Source organism: Strongylocentrotus purpuratus, unplaced genomic scaffold (assembly GCF_000002235.5).
Source record: "Strongylocentrotus purpuratus isolate Spur 01 unplaced genomic scaffold, Spur_5.0 spur5_scaffold_6, whole genome shotgun sequence".
In the NCBI taxonomy this organism is placed as follows: domain Eukaryota; kingdom Metazoa; phylum Echinodermata; class Echinoidea; order Camarodonta; family Strongylocentrotidae; genus Strongylocentrotus; species Strongylocentrotus purpuratus.
In genome coordinates this window covers 33,011,853-33,036,634 of record NW_022145612.1, presented here as the reverse complement: position 1 = coordinate 33,036,634, position 24,782 = coordinate 33,011,853, and the positions used below count along the sequence as shown (strand labels likewise).

The following is a 24,782-nucleotide window of genomic DNA, read 5'->3' as shown; positions in this document are numbered from 1 at the left end:
AATAGCGTAGTGATCACGACAGCGCCATTGTCTTATTTTGGATGAAAAACCATCTCTCTGTGTGATATTTAATTTGGTCAGAAATGATGAATAACACTATTAAGTGCAAAGTTGTAAATCTAACTGACCGGTACTTCCAACACCTCGTGAATATGCCATTTTCGTAATGCAATCAAATTTAATGCACAAATCTTTATTAAGTGCCTTGTTTTAAATTATTGAATTCACCTGTTGCGAACAATTATATTTCAATAGTCAGAATGAGAATTGCATATTATTAGGACAAGCCATAATGTTTGTCCTACCCAGCAATTGGTTTGTAGGTGGGAGGGGCGATTACATATGATGACATTTTTTTTCTCATCAGTGCAATCACTGACCTTGTGTATTATCAAAGTCTTATCATCTTGACCACTGCCTGTTTAGGTAGGGGTTTTCGCATCTGTAATGTATATGGATAGTTTTCTGGGATTAGAATTGAAGACCTTAGTGTATGGCCTCGGGTGTTTATCTCTAAGGTTAATGTATTTACTGCATAATTTTGTTTATGGTTAATTTGAAATTAGTGACTTGTATACAATTTTCCGATTGAATGTGTGCTTTTTTCTTAGTGCTATTTGGCTAGTATGGTGTCAAATGTGGATTATTGATTGGAAAGGTCTGTAATTTAAATGGCATGAGGCTGGTCACGTGTTTTAAAGATCTCATAGTTGCAAATATCCCGATTTTGCACGATTCCCTTTTTATGCAAATGATTGAATGAGTTACAAAGCATTATCCAAGAATTTGTTTTTAGCTGTGATACTGTCTAAATTTTGAATGTGTTTTTGAAGTATTGATATCATTGAATACATTCCATGTAAAATGTATAAATTTGAGCGTAAGTAAAGAGCTAGATTTCTTTTATGAAAGAAAACACACTAGCATTATTTTCTATTCTCTATTCTCTATTAATTTAGGACAGTGAATGAAACTCTATCTTGAAACGTTTTATCAAGAAATTGTGAATAAAAAGACATAAATTTGAAATGAATGAATGTTTCTGATTATTGGTGTATGTGTCACTCACAAGTATTAATTATAATTTGATATTGAATATATGCTAAGATTAATACGTATGTGTAAAGGTACACAAAACTCAGTTTTAGTAAATGTGAATTATCCTTTCCAAAAGATAATAATAATAATCATAATGATGATGAGGAGGATGATGAGGAAGATTGTGATGATGATATTGATGATGATGATGATGATGATGTTGTTGATGATGATGAAGATGATGATGATGATGATGTAGATGAAGATAGTAATAATGTTTTGTTTGTGTGCCCATGGTAGCTTCATCAGTATTAATACTGTTCTCCATGAGGGCCCTGCAATCATAAGTTATGATAATGATGATAAGATGATGAAGACGATGATGATAATAATAAGAAAGATCATGATAATAATGTAATGTAATTGACCTTACAGAGTTGACGCAAGAGGAGAGTCATAAAATACAATCGACACACGTCACGGTTATGAGTGATAATGTATGTTTATTTGTTGCAAGGCAACTATATTTCTTGAATATCACATATACCAATGATAGAGATAAAGGGTGTGTACACCGGAATAAACCGCAATCCCACAAAACAAATATCCTTTATCCTTGGTCTGTCTCAACCATAATATTCTTCTTATTCATACCGAGTCTTTGAAATGTGTATTAGTATGTGGCTTACCTTTGTATACTTAAATATGTGACGTATATTTGACTTCAAATATTACAATCTGTATAGAAAGAAGTAATGCTTGATATCAATTGAAAATAAAACTACTAATATAAGCGGAGACGTTGCTTTTATATACCGTGGACTTTGGTTTTGCTGCCATACTCTATACACCCACTTACTTATAATGCAACACACCTATTCCAAAAATTAAACAAATAAAAAGGAACTCAGTAACCTCAATTCTTTTTGATTTTCTCTTCTATTTCTTCCCAAGCGCATATAGAAACATACTTATATATTTTGTTAGTTTTAGCGACTTTTAAAATCACTTTTTTCAGTCATCGTGAATTATCTTAACACGGTTGCGCAATTAAACAGTTGAAGTAGTGAAAGAGATTTTCGATTGCCACTTCCTAAGCAACTCTTGAAAAGTTATCTCTCATGTCTTTATATAATGTTTGTTTGCAAGAGTGAGAGTACAAATATAGGACATGGTTCTATTTTAATTCAAGTGCGGAGACACAGCCCTTTCAATACTTGATACTGATACAAGGAGGCTACATTTTCGTTTTCGAAATGTTGAAATTCATTCTACCGTTAAGGAAGCATTGCAAAATGAAGATATTTTTCTACGGTCATTTGAAGATACTTGTATCTTATATCACGTGTAATTTTCTATCAAATATAGCGCTTCGTTTAAGACATAAAACAAATTGCTTTGATACATTCTATTATAACTTATTTGCATATATGCTTTGTTCAACGACGTCAAACGTCATACTTCGCACTAAAACATGTAAAATTGTTCTTACCAGGGCCGTGAACAAAAGTCTATATACAAAAGTTAACAGTTTTACAAAATATAAAAATTACATTCAAATGAACAAAATTGGTGCAAAAGGTAGAAAATAAACATAACAATTGTAATATCAAGCGCAGTGTTTGCTTTAAGATACTTCTATACTTCTTATGAATGCTGCCAAATGAGTCATTTCCTCGAGAGCCATCATAAACTTTGTTTTAAAGAAGGTTAGGCCTGCTATGGATTATTAAAGCTGAATGGTAACTCCACTGAAAACAGATTATGGCACGCATAATAAAGTAGATCGCGTGATTTGTATTTGAATAAGCCAGTGAGCATAACAAAGATTGTGAGGAATATAGTATTTCGTCTATTTGTAGTCCATGATCAAATCTTGAGTTCTGATAATGGTAGCTCAAAACTATTCCGAATTCCTTTTATGCATTTAGAGAGTTTTAGACCAGCAAATCCAGGGAAAGTTAAACGATTTTTGCCAGAAAAAAAAGTTTTTCACTGACAACATTTATTTGCACCTTTATAATTATATGAGACTCCAATTACGTGTATGTATTTCGGATCGACTGGCTTGATTTATCGAAATATTTCTTACTCTTTCATTTATAACAGAAGTGTAATGTATGTATTTTTATATCAAAATCGTTTGGCAGGAATCATTTTATTTGTATATTTTTGGACGGTTTCGATTTGAATTCTGTACAAATTCACTTTGCGTCATGATCTTAACTCAAGGAGTACTTTCGATTAGTCACTACGGATAATTCAAAACGACTTTTTAAGTATAAAACAATCAGTTATTTATATTCTGTAATATTTGGCTCCGATTTAGTTTGCCATTTACCTAAATTAAAATATATCCATCAATTCACGTATTAACGTATCGATGCTACATACTTGCTACTACCTTCTACTGAAACATTTTATTGCACATGCACATAAACAGAAAAAGAAAAGAAATATTAAATAATAATACTCGAGGGTGAAAACCTTGATGACGACAGTTTCATTTCAAAATGAAATTATCTGATAGTGACTGTACAAAATAAACATCCATGCATTTTAATACCGGAAACCCAACATTTTATTATCTTGATATTAACTTGAACTCGTAAAAGATACCACAAGATGTCTATTTGATAGTAATAGTGAAATAAAATACACTGGAATTTGGAAAAATATTTCTTTCTTAATTTAAAACTTTACTGGGTCCTTTTGAAGGATGCCAATAAATATTGCAATTAAACGAAGGCAACAAAGGCACTTAAGTGAGTTGTATCAATATCACGGAGAAAATAATTTGCCTTTTAGTCACGTAATTGCTCGTCGTAAGAAACTAGATTTATCTCATCTTTTTTATAACACATTTGCTTCATTTACATTCTAAAATATAATATTGAGCTATAAGTAGAACTTTGTCTTCTGAGTTTAACAGCAAAAAGTACGCCAGTGTTATAAAGTGAAAAAAAAGCTTTGAGTGACGTCGTGTAAGACGTCATAGAGCTGCAGCGAGTGAAGAGAACTGGGTTATGAAGTGGCACCTAGGCCATGCTGATGACGATACAGATATCTTTCGCTCACTATAGCTGGTCCTTAGATGATTTCTAGTAATGAAGATGGTAATTCGAATGTGTAGATACTAACATCTCGGCCATACAGCAGTCCTCTTTGATGTTAGACATTCGAGAATCTGGCCCTTGGCGTTAATTCACTTAGTTATTTTCACAATATTATAGAAGGACCACACGCGTGTACATGCAGGTTCCGAAAGAAAGAAAACATTGTCACGTTCGCAAACTGTTTCCATCCACCTCTTTGTCTTTCAAAGAAGTTTGATCATTCAGCGAAAAGTCTTTAATACTGTTCAATCTACCAGCTTTCAAGAGACAGGCTCAATCGACCTGTATCTGCGAAGATCAGCAAGTTTTTGAATTCTTTCAAAACACAACTCATATCTGCTTTCAGCAGGAGCATACAGAAAATGTGCTCTTTTTCTTGGCAAGTAGTTCAATTTTCTCTGTTGTCGTTGGGCGTGCTATAAGAGGTCGGTTTGTATTCATCTGAAGAGGAAAGTGAATATTAAAAAATTCTGATTAAACTGGGAATAATGAATGAGGTGAAAATACGAATTCTTCATAAATCTGCTTTTAATTCTGTTCGGAAAACTGAATCAATCACGTCGTTCTCTTCCAACTCTATCAACTAAAAAAAGTACACTTTCAAAGACTTATAGTCACAGCTGTATTATGCTATTGATATGATAAAATCATTTAAATATGAAATGTCACATCTTGATTTTAGACACCATTTAAAGGAAAACCTGTTTTAATAGCCTTCTAATTCCAAGGAGGAATTAAACCAAGTATTTACTATGTTAACATATTGTTTCTCGCTGTATTGATAAATACATGCCTAGACAGGTCCACTTTAGTGATCTTGGCATACCTTTTTGTTGTACCTATCAAGCATCTGTCTTGTAAGAGTCTCGAAGACGTTCTCAACATTTTCACCGGTCTTCGCACTCGCCTCGATGTAAGGAAAGTTAAATGCTTCTGATAACTGTAAATTAAGAAGAAGAAGTCAAGGAATATAAGCAACCAGCAATCGTAGGATGGTATTGATATTTGAAATGCACTTTATCGTTCATACCACCTTCAAAACTAAGAATATGAAGTAAAATATATTATATAAAGATGTTTTTTATAATTATTATATCCAAATACAAATGTTTCTGAAATGAACTGGACGTCTCAGTATAGCGACATTTCACGAGACTGACGACTCATAAGACCGACCGATGTCGACCTCGTGATTCCTCAGAAAAGTCATACATTTTGAAGGCACGCGAGACTGACATTTTTAATCTCAAGGGCATTCGGTCTCTGGGGCTGTACCCGAATGAATTAACTGCCACAGTTCAAATATACTACATCCCACACTGATTACAGTTCTTTGTCAATACAAACCAATTTGAGGGTTTTGCAGTGAGGTTGTAGAAAATAATCTGAGCAAACCTTACCCTCCCATTATTTAAAAAAACCTAGCTCGCAATATTAACGTCGGTAATAGTTACGACGTTTATTGATTTCTTGCTATGACGTCACTGGGAAGCTTGAAGGCAAATATTTTCATTCTCTTAGCCTTAGGGTTTTGAAACCATCGTCATTAAGCTAATATCCACCATTCCAAGATATAACAAGTGATGCAATATCAAATTCGATGGCACTTTGCCAGTGCTCATCACCTTGAAGCATTATGTATTACTATAGTTTAACCGCGTCCTTCAAAAATATCATTCTGGTCTTTTAATTGCTGACCACTCGCATTTTCCCCAGAAATGATATGTCTAAATTCAAACTCAAATATAGTGAGACGACATGAAACGGTATCATCACCTCTTTGTCTTTCTTTTACGGATGAAGTGAATTCTTACCGTTATTGCTCGTTTGCTCGGCACTCTTCTTGCTCTGGTGAAGTCGCTCTTGTTTCCAACCAGGACTTTGCATATGTCGGGAGAAACATTCTGGAAAACATGAAATAATAAACAATTTATTGTCAAAATACCATTCTTATATTTTGAAGAGGGGGATAACAGAACAGATTGTAACTTCTTGGTATAACTGCAAGTAATAACATTGTGTATTTTTGTAGTGATATTTGGTATGTTATATGAACATTGCATCCCTGCATTTAATAGCTTTGCTGTTTCGATTGTTTCTTTTTTATCCTGTATAAATATTTTTGATTTTGACAATTTACTGACACCTCTGTAACCTTTTTAATATACTTGAAGAAAATACTAGAAACGGTCGCATTATTATACAGTTGTATACATATGTACTGTGCCAAGATACAATAGGCCTATACATATTTTCCCATTTATCTCATTCCATTTATAAGAATTTAAAGTGATTATTTAACCCATTGTTAACCTCAGTTTATCGTTTAAATGCAATGAACTCGCTATTTTGATGAGCTTATCTTGATTTATCTATCACCGTACACTACAATGCCCTTATACCAGGTACGTGACTATGGATAGGCCTATTTCATGAGATACTCGTCGTAAATTATATGCTCACCGTACTTATGTCAGAAACATGTCTGGTATTATCTGTATAACCAACAAATAACACTTAACCTTTGTTTCTAAAATGCCACTCAATACTCTTATTCTTAATTTTTGTTATCTTAAGGTGATTTGCAGAACTGAACAACACTTTTGTCAGGGTAATATAATAACATATTTGTTCAATGACTCATGAATAAGTAAACAGGGGTAGTTTCTACCGTTTGAAAATAATATTTGTATTCAGTTGAGAGCATATAGAGACAAGAAATAAGCCAATTAATATGCTTATACAAACACTTGGAAAGTATAAAGTGTAAAACAAAAATAATTTTGATATATTTCTGGCCGAAAGAGTTTCTCTTTTATTGAACATTAATGGGAGAACGTCTGTTCACGTGACTATAACAATAACAGAAAATATGAAGAATAAAGAGGTAACAGTGGAGACAAACATAGACGATAAAAATGATTTTACAATTCATAATATTCATCCATATAAATAGTATCACCACGTGCAGCATCATAGCCTGTTACACATGTGCAAGTGAGACAACTACAACTTACACCCGCTATTAATAGCCTATATTATGCCTTGCGAGTTGTGAAACATGCTGAAGTCATTTTGATTTCTATATTAAGTAGACTATATCGGTAATCGAAACATTCATCAATCTAGATCGAGATATAAGTAGCATGGGAAGTGATTCTCGGGTAAGGCGTATTTCACTGTTTAAGAAAATGGCAGTAATAGCTTGGCCATGTATAGAGCACGTGCGCTTGACTGCCACACGCTTGGCTGAAGCTGACCCGATATACACTGTAGCACCGAGCGACGTAGAATAAGCATCATGTATTCTTGTTCTTTACTCGATTTTTCTTAGCTAGGCACTGAAGTTGATCTAGCATGAGCTAAATCATTGATTTTGTTTTGAGTCCGAGGCCTATTCAGCTTTTCCCTTTAACAATGTTATCAAAAGTTTGCACATTGAAATGGAAGCAAATTCATGCCAGTGCAAGTCAGTGGCAAACAGTTGTTCAAACAGCATTAAACTGTTTCTCAGAAAAGCTTTCATGTCTCTTTGGTAATCCAAAGTCAATGTTTACTTAGAGCACTTTAAGCTTGCATATATATATATATATATATACACTCTGTTGCCCATACAGATGGAATAATGTTTCCTTATCCGTTTTCATGAAATGATTATTTAAAGACAATATCATTTACTCTTGATAAAGTTTGTATCTTCTCATAACTTTACTGATCAATTTAAAGTGTCGTAGATGTTGATCGATAAAGTTCTGAGAAGATATAAACTTTTTGTGGCAAGAATAAAAAAATAATATTGTGACAATCACTTCATGAAAAGATGTAAGAAAAATTATTCCTACTTCATGAGCAACAGTGTATGTAGCGAACAATTTCACTTTACTGCTAAGAAACATTGGCGTAGGTTGTTTTTTCTACCTAAGGGGGGGGGGGGGGTTGACGTCTCCTGCCTGGATTCAACTTTTCAATTTTTCGCAAGAGCAGATATTATTATCAAGATATGGTTTTCCAATTAAACTACACAAGATAAGATATACAAATGACATAATTAGGGCATCTCGCTGCCCGAATATGCGGATAATTCGGAAAGTGGGCTCTTCAACGAATATTTACATTCGAGTTTCGTTCTGATAAGTAAATATGAATCACGATCACGTGCAAAAGAGCTTCTACTTCAGCCATGTCTTTCTTGACTCTGTTTACTCAGATCTCGAGCTGACACAGAAGGTTATACGATAAACACCTATACCACTATAGCATGGACCATATGAACATGACTGACAAAGAAAGCGGACAAAATATACAGTTCCTCAGTTAGACAAAGGAACATCCCTTCACTGTTATTATGTAAAAAGGTGAATATGCATGTGACACTTGTTCTACACATTTGTACATAATAGCAGTGAAGGGATGTTCCTTTGCCTACCTGAGGAACTGTATATTTTGTCCGCTTTCTGTGTCAGTCATATTCATAGTGATAGGATCATATTCTCTGTCCATTACGTCACATTTTTTTTAAAGATTAAGTCCCGCCATTCCCACCAAAAGAATGGAAAAGAAGTTTTTTACTCCAAAAATAGTAGAAGAGAAAGAGAGAGAGAGAGAAAAAAAGAAAGACGGAGAATAAAAAGGAGAAATAAACAAAGATATAGATAGGAGGAGATCGAAAGATGGAGAGGGTGGGGGTTCAAGATACTTACACGGGCAATATCGTCAAGCCAACTAGTCACATGATCAAATGAAGTCTCTCTCGTCACATCATAGAGAATGATGATGCCCTGATATTAGATGAAAATAAAGTATCATAATGAAACTACATTTCAGCATTTTAAAATTATGACTCTTTGAAAGAATTAGTTTAAAATATATTGAATATTCCATTAAACATAAGTTAATCGGCACTTACAGCGTCATGAGTCAATTTTGAACGATTACTTTTCATCAAAATATACATTAAAACATACTTTTTAAAAAATCGTATACGTTCAAGTATTACCACGACAGAAAAAGAAACCTAAAGTAGATATAGCTTCACACACAGTTTAAAATTTTAAATTGGTATTTTATCGAAGTATCATTATTATTATTATTATTATTATTATTATTATTATTATTATCATTATTGATTCTTGATAAGGGAAAAGGAAAAAAAAAGAGACGTTTCTTGTCAAACAGAGTATTTATGCGAGCAAAGGTATATAGTCAACAAAAGTAAATAAGAATTTTAGTTACGAATCCCAGCTACATTTAATTATTAACATCAACAATAAATCACTTAAATTATTTCATATCTACAAACATCATTATTATGTATTATCAAATACATTATATTATACATATATGTTATAAGGTTATTTTTTCAAATAAATAGCAAATTATAATAATCAAATAACAAAATAAAAAATAAAAAACTAATAAATAAGACGGAGACTCACCATGGCGCCTCGATAGTACGCTGTTGTAAGAGTTCGAAATCTTTCTTGACCTGCTGTGTCCCTGTAAAGTTTGTTGAGATATGAAGAAAATTAATGATATAAAAATCTCCTTCTACTTTGAAGGCATTGTATTCTACTGACATTACCTTAGATTTACGTCTACTGCCATATGCTGCCCAGCAGTGGTAGCGATGTCGGTAAAATACCCCGCCATAAACCCAAAAATGAACAAACCCACGTGATGTATTAAAGCTGCATGAGTTTATATCATACGGGAATGTATTTTTCCCACATGAACATGTACATGTGATAATGAATTTTTTTGGAATTTTCATCATAGTTTAATTTTAATGTTATAATTTTGTCAATTTTAAAAATATCTTAATATCACGACGTTTTGAAGCCGGCTCTGGATTATTTACTTCCCTCTTTGCAATTAATATAAAGGAACCCCCCCCCAAAAAAAAAAAAATAAAATAAATAAATAAATAAATAAAATTAAAAAAAAAAAAATTAATAAAAAAAAAATTAATAAAAAAAATATATATATATATATATATATATATATATATATATATATATATATATTATATCTTCAGTTATTTTGATACGTTCATTGCATTTTTGTTTCCAATTCATCTACAAGATTTCCCACCAGAGTGTATGAAAGAGGTGTAAAGCATGATGTTCTTAGCATGAATTACAGATTTTCAGCACGACACGGGCGTCGCCATTTACTTGATATCATGCCAAGAATATCTTCATTTTATTTCTCTTGTACATTTTCGTAAGGAATAGTGTACATCAATAGGCAGCGATTAATAAATCTCATATTTCAGTGAACCTACACTTATTCGTTGGGGTGAGGTTTCCATTAAGAATACTCCTCAACGATGACATGGTTTATTTTAAGGTCGAAATTATTCAAATTTCATCACTTTAAGTAAGGTGATCTGAGATGGAACACTCATCCCATCTGTATAAATTTACTTTGAAAGGGAAAACAATTGCTTAAAACATTTTGAAACTCAACTTTATGAGTTTTTGTATTTTATAAAGAATAACAATCAAATGCTGTAACTTCCACAAACATACGTACATACACACATAAATACGTATATATACTTAAAGATAGACCTGAGTCTGTTAATGGAAATTCGAAAAGAAAGCAATAACTAATGAAACGAAATTGTTAGAGAAAGCTAATATACGACTGTTCGGCTATAACCAGGCACGTAGCCACGAGGGGCAAGTGCCCCCCCCCCCCAATTTCCAAGATCGGTTGAACTTTTTTAGACCCCTCCCCAGGACGTCGATCAATTACATGTATGTGCCCCCCAAACATCAAACTCTGGCTACGGGCCTGGCTATAACCCTTTGTCAAGTGATGGCAAATTTCATTCAAAACCCCAAAAGGGCACCACAGTTTAATACTGAGTGCGCGAATTTTAAGAAAAAAGGATGCCAGCAAATATGTTTTCGTGAATTAGTTTGAAATGAGTGTACATGTATTATGTAAAACAGGAGCTTGCACCATATTCTATAAATTCCACATACACGTAAACACACAATACACATGTATGCAAGAATCGTGCCCTTTATCGTTAGAATTACCTCGCCCTCATATCGCGTGTCTTAACACGTGATTGCAATACAGCAATTATTTTGTCCTGTTCAAACATTGTACTTCGGGATTTCAATCTGAACATGTCGAAATCGCAAGATGGAGGTACCCATACCCTGTCGGCAAATAATAACAGATTCTTGGGTCAATATTTGAGATAATTTTTGGGGCCCTCTCTCTCTCTCTATCTTTTTCTTTTTTGTTTTTGTTGCCGCTGCCGTTATTTTCTTATCAACCCCTACGCCCTTTGCCCCTGCCCATCTAAGCTCCTTGATTTGACAGGAGGGTTAGTTTCAATATTATTTTTGTTACAGTGTAGTCACTGTAGTGCACCCGTCTATGTACTGATTAATTGCATTGTTTATTCTGATAATTACACCATATTAATTCGATACAAACTTTCGAAAATAACATGTTACGCTATGTACGAAGACACTAACATCTAACTGTCTTACAAACTAGATACTGTCATGTATCAATAGATTAAAATCGAAGAAGAAAAATCTTTCTATCACTTTATACAAATGATATTAAAGATGATATTTCAAAAGTTAGATAGTATTTTAAATTCACTTACCATACAAGTAACCTGATTTTCTTTCCATCAACATTGATGATGTTCTTTTTTAGGTCCATTCCTAATCAAATTAGAAGAAGATTAGATACGGGACATGAATTAAGAATCATGTTCAAGTGCATGATCACAATAATCAGTTGAATCATTAAACTCTCTTGCTCAGCCAATTTTGGAAACTTGATATGCGCTGAAACGAAGTCTTTCTTTCGATATCCAGTATTGGATTTTTTAAAAATTTAAATAGTGCTCATAAGCATCATGCAATGTGCTCAAGGCGCTCCAACATTACCCCGGTTCTGGTATTGCTACCAATTTCGGTGCTGGAGCATTCAATGAATCACTCCCTACCAGGTACACATTTTAACAACTCGGTAATGAGTAGATGCTGAGGGGTGGACAAAAAACGAAACACAAAACAAACGCAACAAACTACACACTACAGTGAAATTGCAAGCATGAACAAGAAAGGGGGTTGCTTTCCCAGTTTTGAAAAGTGCAATAATGAGCATTATAATCTAACAGCAATATGCAGTTTTGGACGTGTCAGCACATGTGTGCGTGCATTATTTTCCTTGTCAATCTATATATCGGCACTTTTACATGGGCTTATCCCCCCCCCCCCAATTGGGCCTAAAAAAAGGATGTTGTACTGCCCTTTGCGACGACCCCAAAATATTGAAATCTGCGGTCGGCTTTTCAAAAAGGGCAATACAATTTTTGTTTAGGCCTAATTGTAGTAATTTTGTACGAGACGATCTAAAATGATGAAATTAAAAAAGTGGTATACTGACCTATCGTTCCTGTGCCATTTTCTTTAAAAACGTGTTCACAGAACATATTGATGAAACTAGTCTTGCCGACACACGTATCTCCTATGACGAGTATCTTAAATGAAAAGTCAGCTGGATCGTCAATGGGTGGACAGAAATGAGGGTACGGTGTCGACATCGACCGTGGTCGATGACAGCCTAAATCATGGCGCTGCTGCCAGTTCTGACAGTTCATGATGGCAAATGAGATGAGTCATCAACGGCAAAACAACAAAATCAGCGGCAACCCTTGAAGTCCGGACCGCAACTATCGTGGCTACTGTTCACAAGTTTTTCTTCGTCTTCTTGTTTTGGTAATCTCCGAAGGGCTGTACAGCCTTTAAAGAGATGCAGTACAGGTAGCGAGGAAGACAGATGATGTTTTAGTGGGATGAGTGCATGCGATGCCTCAGGAGTAGTCCCGCCAAGTTCTCTGGACTGTTTCAAAACATCTCGACAAGGTACCAGACGATTGCATTGTCTTCACCGCAGACAAAGAGCAGCTCTGCTAACAGTGAGCTTTGTCAATTGCAGCACATGGATGCAACGACCTATCGATCCCGTAACGTCGATTTCAATTGGTTTATTTACACTAGCTCAACAATAGATATGAGATTCCGTTAGAATCGGTCGCAGTTAATCATTGAAGAGTGTATTTATAACCAAGTACACGCCAAGTTTGGACGAAGGCGAACTTGTTTCTGTGCAGCAGGGCAGCAGAATAAAGATTTTTATTAATATGAGGCATATTGGCCCGAGGTTTGTCGACAAACCTAGGTTCATATGACGCGTTTCGATGCGTTTCAGACCAAGGTCCAGACAAACCTTGGTCTGAAAAGCGTAAAAACGCGTCATATATGACGCACCGAAACCTAGGTCTGTCGACAAGCCTCCTTTGTGAATTCGGGCCACCGTTTCTCATTCATTTTGAGGAAGATATAACGGGAAATTATGATCTATATTTAAATAAGTTAAAGTGATGCCGCACGTAAAATCCTTGGGGATATTAACAAATGAAATTTACGTTTCGGAACATCACAGTAGACAGCCCGAATAAGGTTGAGACAAAATCTCAGAAGGCCCACGAGACCAACATTGGCTGTTGGTCTCGACGGTCCGTCGGTAGCGTTTACCCTCAGATTATATTTCGAAAGCCCATGAGACGAACGTCGATCTCGTGAGCTGCCTTAACGCTTGTTATGTGCTATTGATCCCGAAGACTCTTGGTCGTCAACTTGGCTTTCGTTTTCCACCATTGAGTGTGTGGACGTACTATAACTATGATGGTAATAATATTTATAAATGATAATGATAATCTACCTATCTAAAAACAAAAACAAATTAATAACAAATTAGATGTACAAGAAGACTAAAATACTATTTGATGGACTGACGATAGAGGGCAATATTCCACATAGGGCATACTTCGCATACAGGAGCTAGCTATGAAACTTGGCTTCGATAACATTGCTCCCTATAGTTTGGTCAAGGTGTCTGTGAATATAGCTAATTGATATATAATGCATAGCACTTCAGACTTAAAAACGCAAATGGCAAGTCGATTGATTCCTTATCTTTAGGAGGGAATATTATGTAAATCGATAAATTCTGCGAATCTCTACCGGCCCACCCCCGCGAGTTCTATGACCTTGTCTATTACATAATCAAGACTAGAAAGTTTTTTTTTATCGATATTTAAAGCAATAGTAAATATTGATCTGGATCTAAACAAATCGGTCCCATGTTGCCCCTGGTTGAACATTGCATCCCAAAAGACAGAACCAAATAACAATTATGTTTTGGGGATCTGTGTTCTCTTTCAGCTGAACGTTTGTGTACCCGCGGCTTATTATGTAAAATCAAATAAAGTTATTGAAATAAAAATCAACAGTTTCGGATCATCATATTAATATGCAGTAAAATACCACCCAAAATCAGAACAAGAACAAATTAAAAACTGACACAGACTGACAACTTATCATAATTTCCTCGGTTCAGTTTGAGACAAGTTTTTTTTTCTCAGTATTTGAAGGATATTTACATCACCCCTATAGTCGTATAGGTTTATAGTGATGTATCTTTGGTCTAATCAATGGAGGTATAAGTCTTCCTCTGTATTTTACATTTCTTTGTAATGAATTAATAACGTGTGAATCAGGAGAGCTGCAGTGTATATGACCTTCTCAATTCCTGTTTATTTCCTTGTTTGTTTCCATCTCTTCCTTCTCTTTAATGCGGGGTGGGATGGGTGTGCAGGTCATGAGCCCTCTCGTAGTTACACCATGTTTCATTAGACCATTAAAAAATATACATGTTTAGCGTCCCCGCCCGCTTCCTTTTTGGGGGCCTTATAGCTCGAAGCAGGCACCAGTAGATATAATGAGTAATATTAATCACGCCATTTCATCGTAACTTTTTTTTTTACCCGGGAAAGCCACATTAGCATTACTCTCTCTCTCTGCTGGTCATTTAATGCACCATCGTCATGTGTCCATTTCGATACACCTGGCTAGAAAGGAACTATTGTGCCTTGGACAAAATACCTTGTCCAAGGATGGAAGCACCAAGTGAGGTTCGAACCCGGAACCTCTCGTAGAAGAGTCAGGGGCTTTCATCGACAAACCAAGGTGCTCCCATAATTAAATGATATTGCTTTGAGCGCAGTCTCTTATTTCATTCTGAATTTAAATGCAACTATTCAGTACTGATACAGAATTCGTGAGGGTTTTGCAAAGTAACGCTGAAGAACATTTCGGTAAATGGTAACACTTATTGGTGCTATCACATTCTCAGGTTTTTTTAAATACCAACTTAGAGTGTACTTTTCTATTTCTTAAATAATTTAACTAACAGAACCTACGTCAGGCGCGCCGGAAGCAGTTTGGGATTGGGGGAGGGGGGGAGACAAAAATTCCAAGGGGCTCACCTACCAGGGGCAGTGACGAAAAGAAAAATCTGCATCACCACCTCTCTTACACGTTACATGCAGGCCCAGCGGAACGTTTTTCAAAGTGGATTATGAACGATCAGGTAGAGCGTAAATTGGCGTGGGGTCCAGGGGCTGAGCCCCCAGAAGCTCAGGGGTTTTAGGCATTTAATTACGCTCAGATGAGCATATTTTGATACCTTATTTTTGAGCCCCCGAGCCCGGCCGTTCTGCAGACCCTGACATAAAGGCTTCTAAATAAGCATATTTGCCGCCCGACTGTAAATTTGGGAATTTCTAATTTTCCAACAAACGCATAAAAAGGTATGACTTACAATTTTTTTTTAGAAAAAATACCGGAAATCATGTCATTTCAGCAACATTTGTAAATCACTGGTATCGAATATAAAATACCCCCATCAGTACGCCAGCGTTCAGGGGCTCATGAGCTTCTCACCCCTATAACAAAAAACAGACACGCTTTCCCATTCTCTCACAATTATGCCCACGATATGCGCGTATCGCTATTATAAAAACCTCCATTGATAAATATAGGTAGCATGCGCAATGTTTAGGAAATTTAATTCTTCTTAACTTTCCTTTTCTCTGAATGGAGTTTTTATACGACATTTAATTCAGGTTTTTATTATTGTTATGTTCTTTTGGGTTAAAAATACAAACCATCTTTACTCCTTTACTGCGTTTTTTTTTGTTTTTTTTGTTTGTTTTTTTAGTTTTTTTTTGGGGGGGGCAAAAATGCTCCCCCCCCCCACTTCCGGCGCCTATGGTCTACGTGACCCCTTCCTCTTTTATTCTTCTTTCGTGTATACCCCTATACCCCTCTTTCTAATAGAAAATTAAGTTTTCACGTGATTATTTGGTACTATGGTAGTCTGAGCTTTTTATCTGACAGTTCCGTTGGCTTTCTTCCTTTATAATCGGACTTTGAGCGCTATATACTATGTTTACACTCTGTACAAGGTCTTTGCACGAACCTAGTCTGTCCCCAGAAACACGCATAATGGACTTTGACATGTGAGAATTAGGATTACCAAACATCTGATCGAACAAAAAGAATTTCGTTACGTTCTGATTCCCAAAAGTATTAGGTAATCTGGAGTATATATAGACTAATGATGCTAATAGCGTACTACGATAACATCAGCGTTGAGCAGGGCAGCATCATTCTGGTAAGTTACGATTAAGGTTTATAAGTTATTATTTTATATCCAAAAAAGACTCAGTAAGCAAAATATATAACATTGGCTACGCCCCTTTTACCGTCCATTATAAACGATATAAACCAGGTCAAGTTAAGTCTTCTTTTTTTTCGTTTTCCAGCGGGAAAAGTGTAAGTCTTTTAAAATATAAAATTCCATACAGTAGCCACGCAAATATGAGCCATGCAAATATTGAGGCAACAACGCGGAAAACAATATTAAAATTGTATACAGTAGCCATGCAAATATGAGGCAAACAAGATGATGCAATGTACTGTTATTAAAAAAGTATTTTCTGTAATAGCATACCATTCGTTCTTTCTGTTGAAGAGGAATAAAACCACAATCATATTGACTTTCCAGAAATCAATTCAAGAGCAACTTCCGGTTTTAGAGATCATGCATGGTTTACATAATACGTCATTGCAATGCCCGCACATGTAAATAGGTGATGGGCAACGTGTTAGTTTGTCTTAAAGCGGGACTACACTACTTGTAGCCAGGGGCGTACGCAGGGGGGGGGGGGGGGGGTAAGCGGATACTTTTTTTTTTTTTGGTAGTCCAAAAAAAAATCGCAACGACTCAGCCAACCGAAAAGTCGCTCAGTGTGGGGGGGGGGGGGGGGGGGGGGGGGGGGGGGTAAGCGGACACTTTTTTTTTTTTTTTGGTCTCGAAATTTAAAAATTTGACATTTTTTTTGAACCCCCAACCCCCCCCCCCCCCCTGCGTACGCCCCTGCTTGTAGCTATTTGCTTCCTCTCTATAGCAAACAATGCCTACGTGGTACCGCTGCCCCATAGTCCCATTTTCTTATGTTAATTGAGAGCTGATTCGATGAGAAAACCACATGACAGTGACCACGCAGGGAGGTCTAATCCCTCCTGGCCAAACTAGTGCAGATAGGCTTGAGCCTTTGGGATCATGTGATTTCCTTCGACAGGCTTAGACGTTCTAAATCTGTACATTATTAAACAATTTGATATTGTTTAGTATTTTAATTGATACTTAACGATTAGTATACTCTAATGTATTTCAATTATCAATATTTCAATAAATCTACTCAATTCAGTAATTTAATTAATATTCTCAAGAATCATATCGAAGCCCCATGTATACTGAGCACCTCCAAGAAGCCATCATCATGTCTTACCGAGTCTTTGAGAGTTCTTCTATCGCCAAGGATTACGCCCTCTACCGTCCATCTATTCCTGATGATGTCACAGATGCTATCATTGGCAAACTAAAACTTCAGGTGACATTTTTTCTTTTTTATAAGCTTGTATTACATTTAAAAACACATTTGAATAATCTCGTGATTAATCTAAGGTATACATTCTGTATAATTTTGTGACAAATTACAAGCCCTAAATGCTTTTATTTTAGCTGATATCATGGTACATGTATAAATAAATCACAATAAACACTGTTTAAACATAATCTTACTTTGTGAACGGAATGTGATTCAATATTTAAGTTGTTCACCTGTGTATCACTGCCGTCTTTTATATAGTTTTTTAAAACGGTTATTTAGTAGGAGCATAAGCTTTTAAGGACCAATAGTTAACCTATTCGTAGAATAAGAGCTGATTGTATTTTAAGATATTTTGACATGATCGCAAGAACTTCCAAACAACCATTTAAATAGCTTCCTGCATCACCTATTGAAATGTGCGAAAAAACAATGACATAATGTAGAAAATGATAATAATCCAAACGCTCTTCGTTGGAACTGACTGATTTCTGATTTCTTGAACGTCTTTTGCGATCGTGTTTTAGTTTTTTATAACTATTACTTAAAGGTAATACAAAGTTTTGGTAAGGGGTCATGATTTTGGTTCAAATTAACAAATTGGAAGCGTATGCGATCCTACAATATTCAGTGATCTTTATCGCAGTTGAAATCGAGTCTAAAGTTATGAAATTATGAATAATAAACTCTTTATGTTGTATAGCTCCCTCTCAAGGTCAAGATATTAATTAAGCTATAAAACAATGTTTATTGACTTAAATCTACCGATTAGCTATTCCCGTTTGGAAATTATATATCACAACTACATATTCTGAGATTTTCATTGTCGCATCTACCACTGTACGGCCGTAGGCGCTATTTGAAATTTATCAAAATTTACCGGGAGCACCGGTAAATTTTTATATTCCATTTTCCTCGAAAGCAGAAGTGTTTTAGGGGCTTAATTTTCTAGTGCTTATAATACATCCACAGGGGCATCCAAATATATCAAAATTGTAGAAATTCACTATCCACCCAATTTTCAAAATTTCCCAAAACTTTGTATTACCTTTAATACTTTCTGAACAGAAAACGGTTACTTAGTTTCATAAGGGTCCTTTGACTGATTTATTTGTAATTTGTTATATTCAGTCAGTACCCTTAGCTAATTTTCTTGGTCGCTTTTTTGGTTCAGAAATCAGACGATCACGAATCCTTAGTGGTCGACATTGGCTGTGGGTCTGGTCAGTTTACTCAGAGTCTCGCTAGACACTTCGACCGCGCCATCGGGTATGATATCAGTGTAGCCCAGATCGACGAAGCGCGGAGTCAGAACCAGAGAAAGAACGTAGAATATGGGCAAGTAGAAAATTGTAAAACCTATCTTGAAGGAAATTGCAGTTTATAATTTGGTTGCAAAATCAGAATAATATTGTGGATAGCATCGGCATAAAAGGTCGATGTGTTCTAGACCTCACCTTTGTACTGTCAAACTTATGGGGGGCTATGTCCACTATTTCGAACCGATGAAAAGAAGGATAAAAGAGGGAAAGAGGGGATGATGAAGAAATTGAATGTGTTGATACATAGGTATTCTCCTCGGAAATAAGTTTTAAGCAGAACTCACTCAAAAACTATGAATGATGCAAGTTAATTTAAACCAGGGAGCGATGACATTTTTCTCTATAATGCTTTTCTCTAAGCAGTTAAAGAAAAGGTCTGTGCACAATATATTGGTTGTTTCTTGTAATCGTATGTAATCTCTTAATACCAGCAATCGACAACTAGTCATTTGATTGGTGCTTTTTTCATGTATGTAAGACATGTGTATATCTCTCGTCATCTATATCTTATTATATTATCATCCATCATAATTTATGTTGATACTATGTGATGTTATTTTGAAATGAAAAAGATCAATATAACATGAAATACAAAAGAAAATAAAACAATTAAACTACTTTCGGGGGGGGGGGGGTATCGAAAATAATAAACTTGTAGTTCTGGTCTGTTCTTGGTTTATTCTCAATTGTGTTCTTAATATTTTGTTAACTACAGTTTGTTGTAAATATTCAAATGGATATCATTTTCTTTTGGCAGGGAAAGTATACATCAACGCGAGTTATATTTGTTTATAAAATCCATAAGAGATTACATGTAACACTTTAAAAATAATAGTTTGTACTTCAAAATCGAGCATTGTTGTATTGGCTAAGCAATTACAAGTCCTACTCTATAATTATTTCCGAATATTTGTTATTTCCGACCCTTTATAGAATTTCATCAGCTGAGAAGATTCCTTTGGAATCCAAGACGGTAGATGTGGTAGCCGTCTCTCAAGCCGCACATTGGTTTGATTTCTCAGCCTTCTGTCTGGAAGCTGACCGTGTTCTACGACCAGGAGGACACGTCGTGATCGTATCTACCATAAGGAAGACGTTACACCATGATGATCCCGTCATGGAAACCAAGATCAACGAATGTAATGATAGATACGTGAGTGCAGACATGTGTCGTCAAACTTACAAAGAAATAATAAATAATACAATTTCAAATACGAATGAAAACTGTGACATTAGTCAAAATTTCGTTTTTGACTAGAACGCAATTGCAAAGTCTTCAGGAAATCAATGAAAGGTCAATTTTAATACCATTGGGCCTATGGAATTCCGTGTAGGAGTAATGTTCGGATTGCTAGTACATCATTGTCATGTTAACACATTTCAATGGGTGATACAAAAACATCACAAACATCATAAGGGTATCAGAGGTTTTGATTGTTTATTCAAATTAATTTTAGATGACCAGTTCATTAACAATACGAATCAAACACTTACTTCACCTGCACACACCCACTTGCACACACTTGCACATTTCTTTTCTTTCTTTAATTTCTTTCCACTTTTTATTCAGATACTTTCTAAACAAAATCTTTATACGTGACTCTCTATTCATCTACATACTCCTATAACAGCGCCATGTACCCCCCCCCCCCCTTCCCGGCTGCTATCGACTCAAGCATCTTTGCTTATGATAGTTGGCCTCTGCAATTATCTTGATTATTTTTACTTACCCCATACTTTCAAGCTTTCAACTATACATTTTTATTTGTGTGTATTAAGTTGTCACTCTTTATGTAAATCAATTATATTATATACTATTATTGTTATTTGAATGTTTTATATTCGATGTATTAATAAATGCAGAAACATCTGCTAAAAAAAATACACAAGGCTATAAACCTACCGGAAGTTGATTTAAAAAAATCAAACCAGACGACTGCAACAAGAAGAAGGAAAGGGGACGGTTTGGTGTTCCCAAGGGTAACAAGAAGTAATATAGGACAGTTTATGGAACGACAGAGGTTTGTCACAAAGAGTGATCCTGATAGATTTGCCAACAAAAGTTTAAGATATTTGGAGGAAGGGGGGGGGGGGGGAGGGTAGACCCTTAATATGACGTCCCTGAATAACAGGTTTTCACTGATTTTCCCTGTATTGTATAGTAACCCCCCCCCCACATCCACCCTTCTCTTTACCACATTCAACACTATTTCCAATATGAAGCAAATTAACTTCTATCGTACATTTATTTTGTAGATGAGTATTCTAGATACCTATCGGCTCGTCAGTCATGATGATCTAGATAAGTTCTACATAAACCTCAAGAGTCATTATCCTGAGACAATAAGGTATGTACATGTAGAATCCTAGACAAATAACAGGTGTATCCAGGGTTGTCAGAAAAGAGGGGGGGGGGGGGGCGGCGGCGAAATGATTGAAAACTCGAAATCTATATAGCACTCGTGGGAAAGAAAATGACTTATTAATTATGATTCTATTCGAATATCAAGAAACGGATGATTCTAGATAAGCAACCAGACTAATTTTGGCCTTAATTTTAATCAAAGGTTCTTGCTGATCAGAAGGCACTAACCTGAACCCCGAGCCACTGAAAAAAAAAGGCCGCAGTCGATTTTGTCATCCGTTGATAAGCTCCAGCAAACGTATCAGGTATTCTCAGGTTAAGATTATACGATATACACGGTCATTGATTTGACTGCCGTAAAAATCTATAAGTAATTTTTCCATTATGACGGAAGAGTTTCATCGAGATGGTTGTAGTACTGGTTTGAAAGATCGTATATCACATCCGTAAGTAAAAATGACCTGTTACCGTTTCGATGTCTAGAGTTCAGACATCTTCCACGGGCGCGAATTGGCAGACTCATTCTGCCAATAAACTTTAGACTTTTAAGCTGTTTCAGGTAATTTTTACTTTTGGATGTTCAGGCCTACATGTATATTACTATGATTTGATGAATGCTCGTATAGATGATCTTGTAATGAAATGCAGTGGGTAATTGCTTTGTTCACTCACACGAGTCCATGCTCATCTTCCTTAGGCTGACTTTATTGATAAGGGCATCAGATTCAGTGTCCAATGGTAGAGAGAGAGAGAGAGAGAGAGAGAGAGAGAGACGGCGGAGGAGAGCGAGAGAGGGAGACGAAGAAGGAGGGAGGAGAGGGAGGTAGAGCGAGGGAGAGAGAGAGGGAGAGAGAAGGGGGAGCCATAAAGTGATAGGGAGTTGACTTTTGACTTGGACGGTGATTCCTAATACATCCGTTTCCATTAAAAACCCAATATAGCCTCGCTATATTCCTTCTTTCTTTCCCAAAATAGTCAGTTGCCAGACACTTCGATCAATAACTGGAAAAGTGACTACTGAACATATAATAATTATTCCTATTCTCCTTCTCTTTCTTTCCGCAGGGAGACCATTGGAGTAAACGTTCAGTATTCGCCTGTTGATTATCTGAATCTGACCAAGACTATGAGTTACTCTTTCAAATACAAGCAAAATAATCCAGACGGTAATTTGTTCGAAAAATTTCAGAAGAGGTAACGATTTTTCTTATCATGGTTGAACAGAAACCTGAATATACAGATTTCCTTAGAGAAAGGATGAAAGGTGTTAACACTCATAAGCCAAACTAAGATGCGTTTCAGATTTAAAAGGAAAAAGACTCATCTTGGAAGATAAGCGCCAAAGTTATTTCTTTTTCACACTATCCGACTGTAGTATCATAAAAAACATCAATATTGAAAAAAAGACAATAAAATGTATACATTTTAGTCATAAATCTCAAAGAAATCAATTTTAAAGAAATCAATTTAAAGAAATGCCGTCGATTAAGCGGTCTGTTTACCAACTGAATATAATCAAATGTATACATTTTAGTCATAAATCTCAAAGAAATCAATTTTAAAGAAATCAATTTAAAGAAATGCCGTCGATTAAGCGGTCTGTTTACCAACTGAATATGTTACTGGCACTAAATTTGTAGTTTGCATTTGAATGTATCCATGATTCGAAAGGAAATGATTACCTGCTGAGGTGAGAATCAAAGGAAGTCACGACCTTGGAGGAGAAAAAAGAAATTAGCACAGAGCAAGACAGAAACATAAACTAATACGAAAGAACCTTCGTGTCTCGGGGGAAATCAACACCTGAGCATCGTTTATTATTTCTTTGCTCGTCTTTACCTCTCTTTACTACGGTATAATACTGTCATTCTACTGGGACGAGTGTAACAGATGAAAACCTCTCTTATGTTAGCACGGTTGATAAGGTTCAAAACCTTTCCCCGCCGGGGAATCGAGCACAGGTCACTTACGTCATGAAGACGAGAAACTATCATACAACACGAAACACAATGAATCAATTACGATACACATCGCAACCTGTAAAGCACTAAATAATATACGAGAGCAACATCATTCAACTAATTTTAAACTATTTAACTATCGCCACCCTCGCCAAAAATCGGAGGATGCAAAATGAAAAAAACAAACAGATGCAGATCAAAATAATGTCGTGCCGTATCGTATCAACTCTCAACGTCTATTATCCAGTGTTAACTTTTTCTTGTTTTCTTTTAAAGGTACTGTGTCCCATTTGCAGGCCAAACAAATGAAAAGGTTAAATTCCAACGGCATTTGAAAGATAATACTAATGTAGAACTTCCCTCAAAACAAAAGGGCTCGAAAATGTCTATTTGTGGGAAGATAACGACCGTTATAGTTGTCGAATCGAATTTAGGGATCGCAGTCGTTTGATTAGATCTTAATATCCTAATATTTATTCCTATGTTGCTATACATGTAATATGAAGAGTTGGCAGAGGTGATCATCTCGGTAGACCGACATCTCGCGAAACGACACTTCATTTCACGATTTAAGAAATATGATCCACCTAAACTATATCGGGGTGACTTATATCCATCGTAATGCCTCCATTACTTATATACAATATGTGCTATACAAGTGATGTAATAGGATAAACTAGTCTTGCTTTTGCGATTTAAACGAGTTGGCAAAGGTGATCATCTTGGTAGACCGACAGCCCACAAAACAAAGATTAAAAAGTAGTGGGTCTCATGAACTTGTGGCATACAATACTTGACACTTTTCCCCTCTTTTCTCCCCAACTTGTTTCTAGCCTTGAGGACGTTATGGAAACCGGAGGAGGAGCCACAGATGGACGATTCCGAGTCACTTTCTGGCATGATATATCCATTGGTCAGAAAGGAATATCGTGAAATCAGTATCAGTTAGGTTAGGCTAAAGAAAGGATAACATCAATATCTGGATTTATTAAAAATAGGTCATATTATGTCCCCCTCTCCCCCCCCCCCAAAAAAAAAGAATCTGTGTCTTTTCGTCGACGATGAGGAGAGTTACAGATTTAAAACATAAAGCGCCTTCGTTTTACGATATAACAAATATGCTCCACCTAAACTATATCG

The 24,782-nt window shown here is 35.7% G+C and overlaps 2 protein-coding genes across 2 annotated transcripts; one reads left to right on the top strand and one right to left on the bottom strand.

The window, feature by feature from the left end:
• Window positions 1-3,397: 3,397 nt before the first annotated feature.
• On the bottom strand, window positions 3,398-13,459 carry LOC575964 (ras-related protein Rab-8B). The gene is made up of 7 exons (XM_776321.5): window positions 12,582-13,459; window positions 11,791-11,851; window positions 9,590-9,650; window positions 8,855-8,932; window positions 5,969-6,058; window positions 4,981-5,094; window positions 3,398-4,595 (listed from the first exon to the last, which is right to left on the bottom strand). The coding sequence occupies exons 1-7, from the start codon at window positions 12,793-12,795 to the stop codon at window positions 4,497-4,499; spliced, it is 717 nt and encodes a 238-aa protein (XP_781414.2). The 5' UTR covers window positions 12,796-13,459; the 3' UTR covers window positions 3,398-4,496.
• A 4,427-nt stretch (window positions 13,460-17,886) lies between these two features.
• Window positions 17,887-24,575, top strand: LOC100893113 (putative methyltransferase DDB_G0268948). Its single transcript, XM_030999981.1, has 6 exons — window positions 17,887-17,997; window positions 19,169-19,321; window positions 20,152-20,469; window positions 21,573-21,664; window positions 22,747-22,875; window positions 24,476-24,575. The coding sequence occupies exons 1-6, from the start codon at window positions 17,887-17,889 to the stop codon at window positions 24,573-24,575; spliced, it is 903 nt and encodes a 300-aa protein (XP_030855841.1).
• Window positions 24,576-24,782: the final 207 nt, after the last annotated feature.

Bases quoted from the DNA above. Each gene is read 5' to 3' on its own strand.
- LOC575964 (XM_776321.5), bottom strand. From the start codon at position 12,795: ATGAACTGTCAGAACTGGCAGCAGCGCCATGATTTAGGCTGTCATCGA. The intron at 11,852-12,581 runs GTCAGTATACCA...TAATTTGATTAG, and splicing joins AAATGGCACAGGAACGATAG to GAATGGACCTAAAAAAGAAC. The intron at 6,059-8,854 runs GTAAGTATCTTG...CATGTTTTCCAG, and splicing joins GGCTTGACGATATTGCCCGT to AATGTTTCTCCCGACATATG.
- LOC100893113 (XM_030999981.1), top strand. From the start codon at position 17,887: ATGTCTTACCGAGTCTTTGAGAGTTCTTCTATCGCCAAGGATTACGCC. The intron at 20,470-21,572 runs GTGAGTGCAGAC...TTTATTTTGTAG, and splicing joins ACGAATGTAATGATAGATAC to ATGAGTATTCTAGATACCTA. The intron at 22,876-24,475 runs GTAACGATTTTT...ACTTGTTTCTAG, and splicing joins TTCGAAAAATTTCAGAAGAG to CCTTGAGGACGTTATGGAAA.